The following is a 16,644-nucleotide window of genomic DNA, read 5'->3' as shown; positions in this document are numbered from 1 at the left end:
TACTACCAACCTTGCAAATATAATGGCTATTATTGATGACAACGAAACGGAAGTTGCATTCGCTTTAGGAGATTTCAATGCCCATTGCATCTCCAGGTTTGGTGACGAGCTTACTTTGTTTTGTGCGGAGCATTCCTTAGAGTGTGTGGATTATGAGTTTTTAAGTAAGAACTCGTCCACGTATACATATGTTAGTGATGCGTGTGGCGTGACGCGGTGGCTCGACCATTGCATAGGGACAAGTGCCGCGCGAAAAACGGTCACAGCAGTGACCGTAGACTGTGACGTGGGGTGGTCGGACCACCTTCCACTGATAGTTACATGCAACTTTGACATAGTTGTAAGTAAAATTATTAGTGAAAATAGAAGCTCAGTAAACAAAGTTAGATGGGGTCAACGTAACCCTCATCAGATTAATATATACAATAAATATTGCTGTGATAATTTAAAAAATGTTGTTTTTTCTAGTCAATGTTTAAACTGTGATAATTTTACTTGCACTGATCACTTATTTTTAATAGACAGTTATTATGATAAAATTGTAAATATTTTAAGAAGAGCTGCTATCTTAAGTTTCGATTCGCACTCCGATGCTAATAGGAAACGGAAACATGTGGTGGGTTGGAACTACCACGTTAGTCAAAGTCACAAAATAGCTCGACTATATTACTCATGTTGGTTGGAAAATGGCAGGCCGACAACCGGTCCAGTCTATAATGATATGGTAACTAGTCGTAGGAAATTCAAGAGTAAACTTAAATGGTGTCAGAACAATGAAGACCAGATTAGAATGAACATTTTAGCTGCACATAGGAATGATAAAAACTTTCCAAAGTTCTGGCAAGCAACAAAGAGACTACAAAGTAAACCCCGGTTGCCACATAGTGTTGAAAATATAGTCGAACAGAGGGGAATTTCCGAATTATTTGCTAGTCATTTTAAGGTGCAACCACTTTATGTCAAAGGAGTGAAGCATAGCACGGATGACATTTCCCCGTCGGACCCGCTGACTGAGACCCTACAATTCTCACCTAAGGATATTGTTGACGTGATAAGAAAAATGACACGTGGGAAGTCTCCAGGTCACGATGGATTAAGTATTGAACATATGCTCTATGCTAGTGAGGATATTAGTCGAGTTCTGTGTACGCTGTTCAATTTATGTATCAAGTTTAATTACTTACCCAAGAATCTTATGAAGACCGTGGTGGTTCCAATCCCCAAAAACAAAACTGGAGATTTGTCGAAATTGAACAATTATAGGCCCATATCACTGGGTACTATAATTGGTAAAATATTTGAAAGACTTTTACATCCGTTTCTTAAAAATGTTAGTATCAACGATGCGCAATTTGGTTTTCGTGCCGGTGTCTCAACTGATTCTGCTATTTTCAGTCTGAAAAACACTATCAAATACTATACAAACAGAGACACTAGTGTATATGCCTGTTTTTTGGACCTAAGCCGAGCTTTTGACCTAGTAAACTATAATTTGCTATGGTCGAAACTCAATAAGCATAAAGTACCATCTAATGTTATAAATCTTTTGAGATATTGGTACGAAAATCAAAGCAACAAGGTAAAATGGGGCGATACACTTTCTAACGATTATAGGTTAGAATGCGGCGTACGCCAGGGTGGATTGACATCGCCGGACCTTTTCAACATTTATGTGAACGACCTGATAGAGGAGCTGAGAAGCACCAAAATCGGTTGTCATGTCGGCGGAGTTTGTATTAACAATTTAAGTTACGCTGATGATATGGTGCTACTCAGTCCCTCTATCAAGGGGCTACGGAAGCTGTTAGATATTTGTGAAAAATACGCTTTAAGTCATGGACTTAAATATAACGTTTCCAAAACGGAGATGATGGTATTTAGGTGTGGAAAGGGTCCGGACATTGTCCCTCCAGTGTATATGAATGGTGTGGAAATTCGGAGGGTGGCGACATTCAAGTATCTCGGTCACATCCTGACGGAGAACCTCAGTGACAATAAAGATATCGAGCGTGAGAGGAGGGCGCTTGCCGTAAGATGCAACATGATCGCGCGTAGATTTTTCCGCTGCAATGAACAAGTAAAGAACACTCTTTTCAGAGCATTTTGTCAAAACCTTTACACTTGCCAGCTATGGTTTAACTACACAAGACGCTCGTATAGTGCCATCAGGGTGCAGTACAATGATGCCTACCGCATCCTGATGAAACTACCGCGATTTTGTAGTGCATCGAACATGTTCGCATCGGCAAGAATGCCAGACTTCTTCGCGATTATACGTTCCCGAATAGCTTCCTTTTTGGAGCGATTAAGTCACTCAAATAATGAGATTCTACGGACGATGTATGAGCACTTGGATGTCGCCATTTTCCGATATTGGTTGACGCAGCATCGCAGTGCGAATCGAAAATAAAGATATAAATATAAGACGGTAATACATTACTGTACCTACTTATTTTTGTCTTTATTTTATTTAGATCTAAGCTTTTATATATTTTATATTCGACTTTTATAACTTTGTAATAATATGGGTACATTTTTACCTGAAATAAAGAATTATTATTATTATTATTATTATTATTATTATTATTAAAAACACAACTCCTTTTTTGAAAGTCGGTTAAAAAAGTAGCCTATGTTACTCCGTGGTCAATTTTCTACTTGTCTGTGAAAATCCCGTCAAAATCGGTTCAGCCGTTCCCAAGATTAGCCTTTTCAAACAGACAGACAGACAGACAGACAAAAATTTTAAAAACGTGTGATTCAGTTATAGTTATCGTTCAAATAACCATTTGACCTTAATATGCGGTAGTTATTTCGAAATTACAGACAGACACTCCAATTTTATTTATTAGTATAGATTATGTAATTACTCGCTGATGCCCGCGATTTCGTCGTTTTGTTCAGAATAACCTCTTCAAAATACCAAGTTATATCTCTGATACATGTTTCATGAATTTCATTGAGATAATATCGTTTGTCCTAAAGTTGGGTACTCACTATGTATTTAACCTGTCACTATTTCCGTAAGCTTTCTGATTTATGTAGGTTTTCTAACCAGCTTGGAGGTGATTCGCTAACTCAGTGTCTAACACTGAATGATTGCCACCTGCTCGTTTAACATTGTTTGGTTTTACATTGCTGCTTCACTGAGTGATAACAAAATTTTTTTTAGTAGAAAACCTTCAACGGATTAAAAATAAATTTCTTAACACCTCAAAGTCGGTAGTACTGAATTTTTGACTTTGCTACGTTTTGCTACGTTTGAATTAGCTACGTTTTAGTCTGACCTTATTGTGTTTCGACGCTCGCATTCTATTAAGTTGAGTGAGATGTAAAAGCTCGTACTGAGCAAACAGAGAGCTTACAAGTTCAAGAATATTGGGTACTCGGCCTTTTATCGCAATAAGTCGCGTGTTCAGGGCAATTTGTTTGGGGACAAACTATTTATAACCTATGCATGAGCTATCTATCCATCTCTACTGTAGCGAAATTGCACTTGGAAACGAATTGTCGTTTCTGTCTTGTGTAGAAGTTGTATGTAGATCTACATTGTTATCTATTTATTCTTACCAAATTGCCCCTATTGGGAATCAAACCCAGAATATCCCCATGTTGATCGAAGAGAAATAATGTGATCAGTTATTTATTCAACGACTTTTATGTATTACCAGAGTGAACTAGAGTGAGGGAACTCACTGTTTGATCCTGAATCGACGATAATATGTTAAATATTAGGCCACGTTGACGTAAAATTAAAAAAAATAGGGCTACTTTAGGGCTACCTGCGTCAGACGTACTAACATTTGACCCCTGTCTGTAACGTGGAAGCCTTAAAAGTTCCATAACTGTCATGAATTGTGGTATTACGAACTATAATATTTGTTGTGTCATACTAACTTTGACAGCTTTATACATAGAACACGATTTTTGTTTGAAATGGCCCATCTAGTGTGTAATAACTAGAGATCATTGTTTATTATTATTAAAAACAGTTTACTTAACTGTAAACAAATTAGTAGAGTGTTGAACTTTCTAAAACAGTTTGAGTACAACGCCTTTACAACGTAACATCTGCAAGTAACAAGTTACACGAACTAGATACAACTAACAAAGTGAGCCAGAATGTGTATCCAATATGTTTACAAGTAATATCTTGAAAACAAATTTCATTATACACCACCGCCCCGCGGAATATGAAAAAAGTTGCGCGGAAACTTTTACGTTTGGATAAACGCTACCCTAAACGGTTAAAGATATATACAGGGCGAACAAAATGTATTAATAGAAAGGATGATAGTAAAAAAACTAATTTAAAATCGGTTCATTCGTTTAGGCCACGGACAGATACACACGTCAAACTTATAACACCCCTCTTTTTGGGTTGGGGGTTAAAAACTATGTAGCCAACGACGTCTATGTAATACTACGCACAAGACGGTCATTCCGAACGAAAATGTAACAATTTAGAAATTATAAATTCCCAAATTGCCCCTGCTGGGAAATAATAAATTCCCAATTGCCCCCCTTATCATGTTGATCGAGAAATAATGAGATCAGTCATTTATTAGAAACAACTTTTATTTATTACGCACTGGACAGGTCATTCCAAATAAACATTTTTACCCGAATGTTGATTTATAGTGTTATCCTGATTTTGACAGCTTACGTACTTCCCGTTGACCTAGAATCATGAAATTTGGGAGGTAGGTAGGTCTTATAGCACAAATACAGGAATAAATCTGAAAACCACAAATTTGTGGTTACATCATTAAAAAAAAATTAAAATGTGTTTTAATTTTCAAAGTAAGATAACTATACCAAGTGGGGTATCATATGAAAGGGCTTTACATGTACATTCTAAAACAGATTTTTATTTATTTTTATGCATAACGGTTTTTAATTAATCGTGCAAAATGTTGGGAAAAATACCTGCGTATGGAACCCTCAGTGTGCGAGTTTGACTCGCACTTGGCCGGTTTTTTTGGTTTAATCTAGAGATTTTTTTATTAATTTGTTGTTTGTTGTTCCCAGGTGTCAGCGGTAGTTGACGACGTGTACTCGGAACACTCGCACGTCGCCGGCTCGTTCACCATGCTGGCGAGTTCCAGAGCTCATGTCGGGGGCTCCTTGAACGCCAGAGCGTTACCTGGTGCCAGGGTTCATACTAACTTCATTGGATGTCTCAAAAAGGTAAGCGATTAAAGGTTAGGCTAAAAGTTTTTGATATATTGATTATAAGTATAGGATGTAACGGCTATACTCACGTATTTAGTCGATGTAAGACCTTCGTGGGATAACACCCTTAGCTCCGCTTGTAGGTGACGGGGCCAGCGTTGAAGATCAGCAGTTCGAAACTAGTCGGGATTACGTGGACTAAATCTATATCTATACTAATAAATAAAATTGGAGTGTCTGTCTGTAATTTCGAAATAACTACCGCATATTAAGGTCATATGGTTATTTGAACGATACAATAACTGAATCACACGTTTTTAAAAATTTTGTCTGTCTGGCTGTCTGTCTGTCTGTCTGTCTGTCTGTTTGAAAAGGCTAATCTTGGGAATGGCTGAACCGATTTTGACGGGATTTTCACAGACAAGTAGAGAATTGACCAGGGAGTAACATAGGCTACTTTTTTAACCGACTTTCAAAAAGGGAGTTGTGTTTTTCTACCTATGTACACCGAAATCTCCGAGATTTCTGAACCGATTTGAGTCATTCCTTTTTTAATCGATAGAGGAACTTTGCGACATTGTTTCATAAAAAATTTGGAGTCCAACTCTTCAATCCTGATGCTGCAGGGGATCTGAACAATCCACGCGGGCGAAGCTGCGGGCATCAGCTAGTACTATTTCCACTATAAGTATAGAATGTAACGGCTTTATTCACCCGTTACATTCTATACCTATAGTGGAAATCGCTCACGATTGTTAAAACATTGATATTTTAAGTAATATTCATACAACAATGGAATTATTAATTAGGTTTCGAGAGTATGTTCCCAGCTGTTATGTCTAACATCTGATAGTACTAAGAGTAAAAATTGTACTCTTTGTGTTATGAGATGTAGAAAATAATAGGGTTGCCCCCAACATCTTCGTTATAAATAAAGTTTGTTTGACTCTACTCTTTAGAATAGGTACAAAATTCCTCATCGACATTACCTACTTCAGATGGTTTAGCTGTGACCTACAGACAGACACATTTTCGTATTTAATACTAGTGTGGTGTGTGTATAAGTACATGGATTTATTTTAATTCATTAACAACAGTAATTTGCGAGGTTATTACATTTATTTCGGATCCGCGAGTTTCGGCGTATCCGGTGTATGATTTTAATTAAAATTAATATACTTCCCGTTTCGTAATATATTCAGCGTTATTATTATTTGATTTTAATAACGCTCCATAATAATTAAATGCTTTATTTACCTGATGTTTGAATTGACCAGCAAATTATGACTTGGAATAAACTCAAAGCATTTTTGCTTTCCTTTATTTTTACGGAACTCTTATAGGATCACTTTGTTGTCTGTCTGTCCGTCTGTCCATCTGTCGTGTTTATCAAGAAAACCTATAGGGTAGGTACTTCCTGCTGGCCTAGAACCATGAAATTTGGTAGATGGGTAAGTCTTACAGCTCAAGTAAAGGAAAAATTCGAAAACTGTGAGTTTTTGGTTAAATCGCAAGGAAAAAAATTAAAATGTGATCATGAACAAATAATAATAAAATAGTGCCTATATTCAATTTTCAAAGTAAGGTAACTATACCTCCTGAAACACAGTTTTCACTTCATCAGGAGGCAGGGCCTCAAACCAAAAGTCTGTAAATAATGTTCTGCTAAGATAATAAAGATTTATTTATTTATTTATACCAAATGGGGTGTTGTATGAAAGGGTTGTACCTGTACAGACTTTTATTTATTTTAATGCATAACAGTTTTTGATTTATCGAATAAAATGTCAGAAAAATACCCAAGTACGGAACCCTCGGTGCGCGAGTCTGACTCGCACTTGGCGTTCCGTACCTCAAAAGGAAGTATACCGGATACTTCCTTTTGAGGTACGGAACCCTAAAAGAGTGGTATCAGCTAGTACTCGTATGTTCTACAATCCACCCTCATTTCAGGTGGAGTTCTCAGCAGACACCCTTCGGCTGAACCTCATAGATCTGGCGAGGACTGGCAGCAAGCTGATAACTGTCACGGGAAGACTGGAGTACGCCTGCACCGCGACGGATGCTGCTGACCCAGTCACGTTCGCTACTAAGGATGCGCATTTGGTAAGATAGATAGATAGAAAATTTTATTGCACACAAAACATGAAATAACCAAGACAAAACGAAGAAACTAAAGACTATTGTTTGCAAAGGCGGCCTTATTGCTCAGATGAATCTTCACCAGGCAACCCTTGGTGAAAGGAGAAACTAGGTGTGTTGGATAGTACTTACAAGCTGTACATATTGTCAAACCAAACCATTTATTTGTACAATTGCAGGTAGGTACAGAAATCAATCCACAACCCGTCCTCGAATGGGTGTAATATTCAATTTTCAGTTAACTCCAGAAGTAACAAAAGTAAATTAAACATAATATACCTAGACTTGGAGCTTGTTAGGGCCGGACCTTCGTTATTTTATAAAAGCTATTAGTTTCTATACGATTGTCCCCAACACAGGGACGAAAGATCAGAGACTATGAAATCTGGATCATGATGACTTTGGCAGATACTTAACGGGTAACAAAGACGTATAAAATCTTTCGTTAAACAATAAAGTGTGATTTTTTCATATTTTCTTCGGAATAGTATATTAGAAATCACGTCATGCAATGGATCTCCTCTCAGAATTGGACTTAGAGAACATAATCGTAAGTTTTCGCATATGACAAATGGTCAAACAAATACCACTATCGAGGCGCTAAGATAAACCAAATTCACAGATATCAAAGACTAAAGGGACCCCTAGAGTGGCAGTAAACGCTTAACTCAAATCCAATAAGCTGTCCCGGGTCTAATCAGATGAAACGGACTCTGGACCACTCCGCCAAATTCGAGAGTCGGCACCGAGAGTCCTACACTTTATTGGACGCTCGCTGTAATGGTCTGAATAACGCCTGCTGCACACGACCGATAATAGTCACTCAAACAAAAAACTATGCTATACGTTTAAAGTTTAAACTAAAAATTTTGTAGAACTCAGAAAAGTAATGTCAAACTTGAACTAAGAAATCTTCTACAATTGTAACTTAATGGGAAGGTAACGGTAAAATGATCAAAACTATTTGATCAAACGATCATAGCTGCCCATACGTGCCTAGTCTAACGCACCACTAGCCATACTAATATTATAAAATATGCTTACCTGCTTACTAACAAAACTAACATAAAGTAAAGGTAAAAATTGTAGAATAAAATAACTAGATAGTTGTAAGAAAGCCTTTTGTATTTAAAGCTATGGAGTAAATAAAGGCTCAATAAACAATAAAAATGCTTAAAAAATGACTTCTCACGCGCCATTTTAACTTTGTGTCAAGTATCATGTCAAATGAACGATTTTAGTCCTTATTTTAAAGTTGAACCGTACTTTCGGCATGACAGTTGACACATAAAGTTAAAATGGCGCACGACAAGTAATTAACAATAGAAATGTTAAAACTGCAGTTTAGGAAGAAAGCGGTTGTCTGCGTTTAACCTTATATATAGGGGACGATTTTTCACGCAAACCATTGTTTTTAATTGGTACTTATCCCCTCACGATGGGCCGCCATTGCAAAGTAATGAGGTATGTGAAAAGTTATTGTTGTTTGAATACGTGAAGTTTGAATGGCCCTCGCTTTGAAATACGCCATTCAAAGTGAAATGGGTCTAGGATTGCTACTGTTAGAAACTTCTAGCCTTTATGTTACGGAACCTTCGGAAAATTAACTTCCCGCGTGTGAATACCTGAATTGGGGTTCATTATTAATTGTTAAATTACTAGGTCAACTTTTAGTACAAAGAAAAATGCTTAATAGAATTTTCAGTTAAAAATGTATTAAGTAACTTTATTTTTTTGGATTAGGATTTTGGATGGATATTAGATGGAAATATCATTTGCACAGTTTAGAGAAACGAACACAGTCGTCCAATGATGATGTTTAGACATGCGTCTAGACAAAAAATTGTGCGGGGTATGAAACGCAACGGGGGAGGGACCGCTTTGACAACTGCACGACAGAACGATAGGTACCTTGTATCAAAACTTCGGGGCTTCGACGACACTGGCAGGCGTCAAATGTTCCTACATACATTTGACGCTAGGTAGCCTATGAATAGGTAGCCTATTTTCTTTGATTTCACGTCACCCATAGCCTAATATTTGACCTATCGTCGATTCAGGATCAAACCGAGAGCTCATCCACTCTAGAATAGAATAGAATAGATTTTTATTCAATTAAACTTTTTACATACGAGTTTTAAATCTTCAAAAAGTTAGTTAGTCTAATTCACTCTGCCACTGTTATGAAAGTTGCAGATTCTTCCACAAACATTAAAAGCGTTGAGTTACTGTAAGGTTTTCTTACACTGTAATATTCAACATTTTTTCTTCATTTCGTTGAGTTCTAGTATTGATTCGCTAAGCCTTTTTATTGCGATTCAGCGAACAACTTTTCTGTAAGTTCGACGCTATCTGTAGGTTATAGGAAGTACTTCAGAACTTTTCTTTTCCAGTTTATTGCATCATTGATATCAGTTTGTTTGTAGAGTTTTCCTCTATCATGGTTTTTATGTTTAACCCCCGACCCAAAAAGAGGGGTGTTATAAGTTTGACGTGTGTATCTGTGTATCTTCTAAGAAATAGTTGGAAAAATCCAAATGTATGCTGTTTGCCGCAATAGGTACTAGCTATCCATGCTATATACTACTAGCTGCACTCGAGTGGAATTTTGAAAATCGGTTAAGGGTTGAATTTCCAAAAATCCTGAAACGTACTTTTTAATTTTTGACCGAAAATCCTCCAATTTTTATGGATATAACTTGAAAAATTTATATCCATTATTTTATTAGGCAACCAAAACAGATTACAGTATCTTACAGTTCTAACCTAATTACTCAATTTCCACCAAATCCTAAGAATTGTAAAATTTTGTAATCTGTTAGTCATTATTACAGTAACACAAATCCTTTTTAGACTTTATACCTAAGTACTAACAACACGCTAAACCTAAAACCATTATACTGCAAAATACTTAATGAAACCCCTTTAATAAACCTCCACTATTCAATGTAAGCCGTTTTTAGGGTTGCGCAGTAAAAAAAAGAACTCAATAAAGTATCGTCCAGTCCACCCGTCTGTCTGTTCAAGCGTTTTATAAACAAAAAATAAGAGCTGAAAAGTTAAAAGTGTGATACGTTGTTAAATTGGTATTTCAAAATCATTTTCCTAGAGCTAGACATTTCACCACTAGCTCAGTATAGATAATTGTACAGTCTTGGTAGGTTTCTTTAGTTTACTATACTAGAGTAAAAAACTACCGTTTAAGAAATAATGACCGCCAAAATGTTGAGCAACTACCATAACTACGGAACCCTACATTATGCATGTTTCGACCTACACTTGACCAGCTTAACTAACAACCGTCCATTCTTGGAACAAAATCCTCTTACGTAAGGCCTAGACCTTTTTACCAGTAGATTCATTATGAATAATTACATCCATTCATATTTCTTGTATGGTATTAAATTTCCTATACGTTTATTACCACGCACCCGTATTTTGACCTTTAATAGCGTCTTGATGCCATAGTTTAGCAATCGTAGAGTCTGGTAAAGAATGTATTTACAGAGAGTCACTTAACATCAGGAAACTGCCGCCTGTTCGTGTGCTTGCTATTTTTATTTAAAAAAAAGAGTTATGCATGTCTTTTATCAGCGGAGTAATTTGCAGTGAGGAGTAAATTACAGTGGTCATCACTAAATGAAAGCCGTCAAACTCATTTGACATTGGTTGGTTCTACATTGCTGCTTCACTGAGCAATAGAAAAATATTTTTTCGTAGAGAACCTTCTATGGATTAAAAATAGATGTGAAATGAGTTTGATGACTTTAATTCAGTGATGGTTAATGAGTTAGCGAACCAACTTTCCACTATAGCAAATACACTTCACTTTCCACTATAACATTGATGAGGATAATACCTACTGTGACTAATATACCATACTTTTGTAACTAATAACAACGGTAGTTCGAAATCAAGAGCGTCAACCAAACTGTCAACATGGTTATTGTCAACCGATATACATCCACTGCTGGACATAGATCTGTTATATTAACTTCCACACACCACGGTCTTACAACGCCTGCATCTAGCGGCTCCCTGCGACTTGTTTGATGTCGCATGTCTTCTTAGTAGGGTACTTCCAACCCAACTGTACGCTTGCTAAGCTGCGATAGCGTGAACTCTGCTAAGTGTTCCTAAATTATTGTAATTATACCAAAATATAGGCAGCGGACTAATAGCAATAAACTGATTTACAGTTACGATAACGTGAACTCTGGCAAATGGTGGAGGAAGTTTGGAATAAAAAGCTTAATCCCTTCACGTATACCTACCAGCTGTTGCCATGGAACTTATGCAACTTTGTACAACTTTTACGAGGTGATGTTTTCGAACTTTATTTGATATCGATATGCTGAGCTTTCAGTTGCCCACAAGGTACTATAGTGCATCACTAGCCATATCACAAATGTGAGTGTGTTTGCTTGTTGGTATGTCCTTCAAACACGTTGCAACGGAGGAACGGATCGACATGATTTTTGCATGGGTATAGTTTGTGCTACTTTTTAACCCGGAAACTCAAAGAGTTCCCACCGGATCTTAAAAAAAAGTCGCAGACTTCTAAACATATAAAAGGAAAAGCTGACTGACTGACTGATCTATCAACGCACTGCTTAAACTGCTCGACAGATCGGGCTAAAATTTTGCATGCGGATAGCTAAAAAAGAATTTTTGAAAATTCAACCCTGTTAAAGGGGTAAAATAGGGGTTTGAGATTTGTGTATTCCACTCAGACGAAGTCGCGGGAATAAGCTAGTCATCTATATAGTATGACATAAATATATATTTGAATTATTATCAAGAATCTCTTCGCAAATGGTATAAGAATAGGTCGGAAGAAAAGGGTTGGAATAAAATACCCTAATCCCCATACGCATACCGTTGTCGTGTAATGGAACTTTATGTGACGTGGGCGTGCGGTATCGGTATCGATAAGTTCGTATTACAGACCCAGGGTTGATAGCTATTGCATTTGCGTAAAGAAAGTGGGCCTCAATTTATACCACAGGATATCTAAATATATAAAAGGAAAAGCTGACTGACTGATCTATCAACACAGCCTTCTTAAGAGGGGTCTCTCGTCACTCGCTCCATACAAACGTAGTTCGTCTCTCATTGGAATACTAACCAATCATATTCAATGGAATTTTGTAGAAACGAATTTTACAAAGATTCTTCAGGGTATTAATGATGTATGAAAGTGTAGCATTTTTCAAGTTCCGAGTAAATCTTCTTCTCGTGGCTCCCCTTTGACGCAATCTTTGCTACGATGTTCTTCCATTGCTCTCTGGTACGAGTAAGTATATCTATGAAAATTGGTATTTGAGTCTTTGTTCGAAAATGAAGAAATATGTGTTTTAGAAATTCTACCCCCAGAGGAAGATGAAAGTTTGTATGAAAGTAATTTTTCAAGGAAATTCGTATTTGAGCTTTCGGAAAAAAATGAAGAATACATATTTCAGGATATCTAAAAATTCCACACCCTCACCGATTTTCGGTACGGGCTCCTAGTGTGGAAGTATGGATTTTATGGGATACCCTATCAATAAACAATGATTGTCTACATAATTTATCAATGCAGTGCGGTGTAGGGAATTAAAATGACATAGATTATGGCGTGTAGGGGGTGCAATCGACCGGACTTGGCCTCGCTACAAGTGACCGGCCCTTCGACACAGGGTTAAAGTTGTTACGATTGACATTCCGATAAACCGATTAGATGATTTTTTTTGACAGACGGACAGGCATACACATATACTTATATACAGGCATTGGATAGATATGGATATGGTTTTATCGGGTATGCTATCAATAAACAATAACTGATTCTGATCGCAACTTTTCAGAGAATTCACATCTTTTTCTTACCCAAGTAATAAGAAAAGGACATAAAAACGTAATTTAATTTAGAACTGTCAATTCTCGTGACTTTAGATGACTTTACAACTGTAGAGTAGTTAGAGTCATTAGGTTAAAATTCATTTTCCGTCCTTTTTTAGCAATATTGAAAAGAAAAAGATGCAGATACTGTAAATTTAGTTTACAGGAAAAGATCGATTGATGCCAATGTCTATCTACATAATTTATCAATGCAATGCAGTGTAGAGAATTAAAATGAAATAGATTATAGCCTGTAGGGGGTAAAATCGACCGGCGGGGCTGGCCTTGGTACAAATGACCGGCCCTTCGGCGCAGGGTTAAAGTTATTACGATCGACATACCGATAAACCGATTGTTCCACAATTTTACTGTAACCAATCAATTTCATATAGGTAGGAGGGAATCAAAATTTTTGATATCTATAGTTCGCGACAGGTCGAGATGGCAATCGAGCTATGAGGCGGGGGGACGACCTATACACCCGCATGTCACCCGCGCTATCCCGCACCGGGTTAGCGCGGGGGCTGTGCGGGTGAGCGGGGCGTTTCCACCCCGCCATCCCGATTGTCATCATGATCTGTCGCGTACTTTATACGACGTGTATTAATTAGTACGCGAAAAGTCGATATACGGATGCGTATAGGACGTCCTCCTGTCACCCCTCGCCTCATACCTAGAATGCTATCTCGATCTGTCGCGTAGTATGCTGTTATAATTTGATAAATATTAATAAAAAATCTATACATATAATAAAATTGTAGAAAAGTGGTGTCTGTACAATGGAAATATATAAAAAAAAAGAAGCAGGGGTTGTTATTATATCGATGCCGAACCCGAAATTGTAATTAATTTTTTTTTGTCTGTTTGTCTGTTTGTCTGCGTGTTTGTGCACGCTAATATCAGAAACGGCTTATTCGATTTAGATACGGTTTTCACTAATATATTGTAGTAAGCTTCACTTAGCATTTAGTGTTTATTTCATGTCAATCGGTTCATAAATAAAAAAGTTATGTCAATTTAAAGAACCACGGCGCCTCGCGCCTGAGCGTCCGTGGCTATATAAAGCGCGAAAAGTCACTATTCCACGCGAACGAAGTCGCGGGCACAGCTAGTATTTTTATAAATTTCTGAATTTGGACAAAATCCAAAAGAAGAATATGCCTGATGCATTTAGTGGTCTAAAACTTTATTGCCTTTCTAATGAAACCAATTTGACAGACAACATAAAACATTTTTGCGTTTTATTTATACTGGGAATTTTATTCATTCTCTTTTTTTCTGCAGATACTTCCGAAATGGGAGGCAGTGAAGACTGGCACAATATCCTTCAAGTTCCGAACAAACGAACCGAACGGCCTGATCCTCTTCAACATGGGCGCGAAGCCACCAAGGGTAGGTTGCACGGTAAGGGGTGAAGCTTTTGGGGTTGGACGATCAGATACCATTGGCGACACCATCTTCATACCATAATCATCGGGAACAGTCCCGTCCCTGTATTACAAACTTTTGATGCATCAATGAGATTATCGCAATCGGACCTATTGAGTATTGTTCGCTACCACGGTTTCGGGGTATTTCTGAATTTTCTCTTAGCGTTGATCTATTTATTTCTTCATTCTAAACACAGCTCTTAAGCTGTGTCTGTATCAGCCAGTCCCTTTCATCACTATCCTTACTACCCATCACTACCCTTACTACCCATCACTACCCTTACTATCCATCACTACCCTTACTACCCATCACTACCTTTACTACCCATCACTACCCTTACTACCCATCACTACCCTTACTACCCAATACCCATCACTATCCTTACTACCCAACACTACCCTTACTACCCATCACTACCCTTACTATCCATCACTACCCTTACTACCCATCACTACCCTTACTACCCATCACTACCCTTACTACCCATCACTACCCTTACTACCCATCACTACCCATACTACCCATCACTACCCTTACTACCCATCACTAGCCTTACTACCCATCACTACCCTTACTACCCATCACTACCCTTACTACCCATCACTACCCTTACTACCCGTCACTACCCTTACTACCCGTCACTACCCTTACTACCCATCACTACCCTTACTACCCATCACTACCCTTACTACCCATCACTACCCTTACTACCCATCACTAGCCTTACTACCCATCACTACCCTTACTACCCATCACTACCTTTACTACCCATCACTACCCTTACTACCCATCACTACCCTTACTACCCATCACTACCCTTACTACCCATCACTACCCTTACTACCCATCACTACCCTTACTACCCAATACTACACATATCATGTCTAGTGATAGTTTAAGATCTGGAGGATTGGCATAGGCTACTTTTAATCCCGGATAAATCAAAGAGTTTCCACGGGATTTTGCAAAACTTAATCGAAGTGGATGAAGTCGAGAGAATCAGTTAGCAGTATAATAAGTGTGACTTTACATTTTTTCGTAGAGTACATACTTACATTAAAAAAAATCTGAAAGTTTTGAAAAGACAACCAGTATTACTTAATTTAATTTCTAGATACCAGTTATTTGATATTCAACAAAAATAGGAAGCAATAATTACGATTGCGACGATCGCAATGCATCAATCAAGTTTCGTAATACAGGTCCTGAAAATATAAGCAACTCCTTCCACTTTCATATCCATCACATCGTAACCTTCGTGAGAGATTGCGAAATTTAATATAGAGGCTCCTACGTATAAAACGTTTTCTATATTCCTTTAACAGGTTTCAATGCTTTATAAAACAGATGAAGGCCGCGTGAAGGCTATATCAAGGGCTTTCGTAGTAATATCATGTGTATTCAGTAAATTGGAACCGATATTATATCCAATAGGCTTAGTACAAGTTTGTGCATATCAACAACGTTGATACATTTCGAGTATAGAATCAGTATGACGTCAGAGTAAAAACTAAATAGTAAATTATCTGTTTTATTTATGCTCACTTCCTAAAATTTCTAAATTTAAATAGAGTGAATATATATCTTATTCCGTAGGATCTTTAATAATGAAAAACAATTATTAAAATATTGTTTTCTTAACAAACTAATGCTCTAGCCTTTAACTGCGGTCCAACCAAAGGTAGTTTCAATTCAGATATTTTTTTACGACTGAATACAATATTTTCAATGGTAATGGCTGAACGCGTCGTGCTATTGGATTTGGTTTTATAATGTCTGATAGAGAAGAGAATCTAGAAGTAGCAACAAAAAGGATGAACAATCTGATGCCAAGATTTTTGAATGAGATGTCTGTAGATGAATTGCCGCAATCGGGTCTTAAAACAAGTGATTTTAGGCCTACTTTACTCTGACTTTATAGTATTTCGATACTCGAAATCTTCCAAAGTAGTTGAGTGCGCAAACTCTTACTAAGGATACAATTCGGTTCGTTAAATACTCGTGATGTTTGCCATT

At 37.4% G+C, this 16,644-nt stretch overlaps 1 protein-coding gene across 3 annotated transcripts in view; it reads left to right on the top strand.

Moving 5' to 3' along the window:
• LOC123874726 (neurexin-1) overlaps nucleotides 1-16,644 on the top strand; it is a 184,540-nt gene that overhangs the window by 135,151 nt on the left and 32,745 nt on the right. For 2 of the 3 annotated variants that reach the window (XM_045920208.1, XM_045920207.1), the window contains exons 9-11: nucleotides 5,032-5,190; nucleotides 7,129-7,281; nucleotides 14,482-14,601. In XM_045920208.1, the coding sequence (XP_045776164.1) occupies nucleotides 5,032-5,190; nucleotides 7,129-7,281; nucleotides 14,482-14,601 (432 nt within the window). The remainder of the gene's footprint in view (nucleotides 1-5,031; nucleotides 5,191-7,128; nucleotides 7,282-14,481; nucleotides 14,602-16,644) is intronic. The other variant, XM_045920209.1, reaches the window with a different exon arrangement.

Source organism: Maniola jurtina, chromosome 19 (assembly GCF_905333055.1).
Source record: "Maniola jurtina chromosome 19, ilManJurt1.1, whole genome shotgun sequence".
Lineage (NCBI taxonomy): Eukaryota > Metazoa > Arthropoda > Insecta > Lepidoptera > Nymphalidae > Maniola > Maniola jurtina.
The sequence above is the reverse complement of the archived record's forward strand: the minus strand, read 5'-3'. Positions and strand labels throughout refer to the sequence as shown.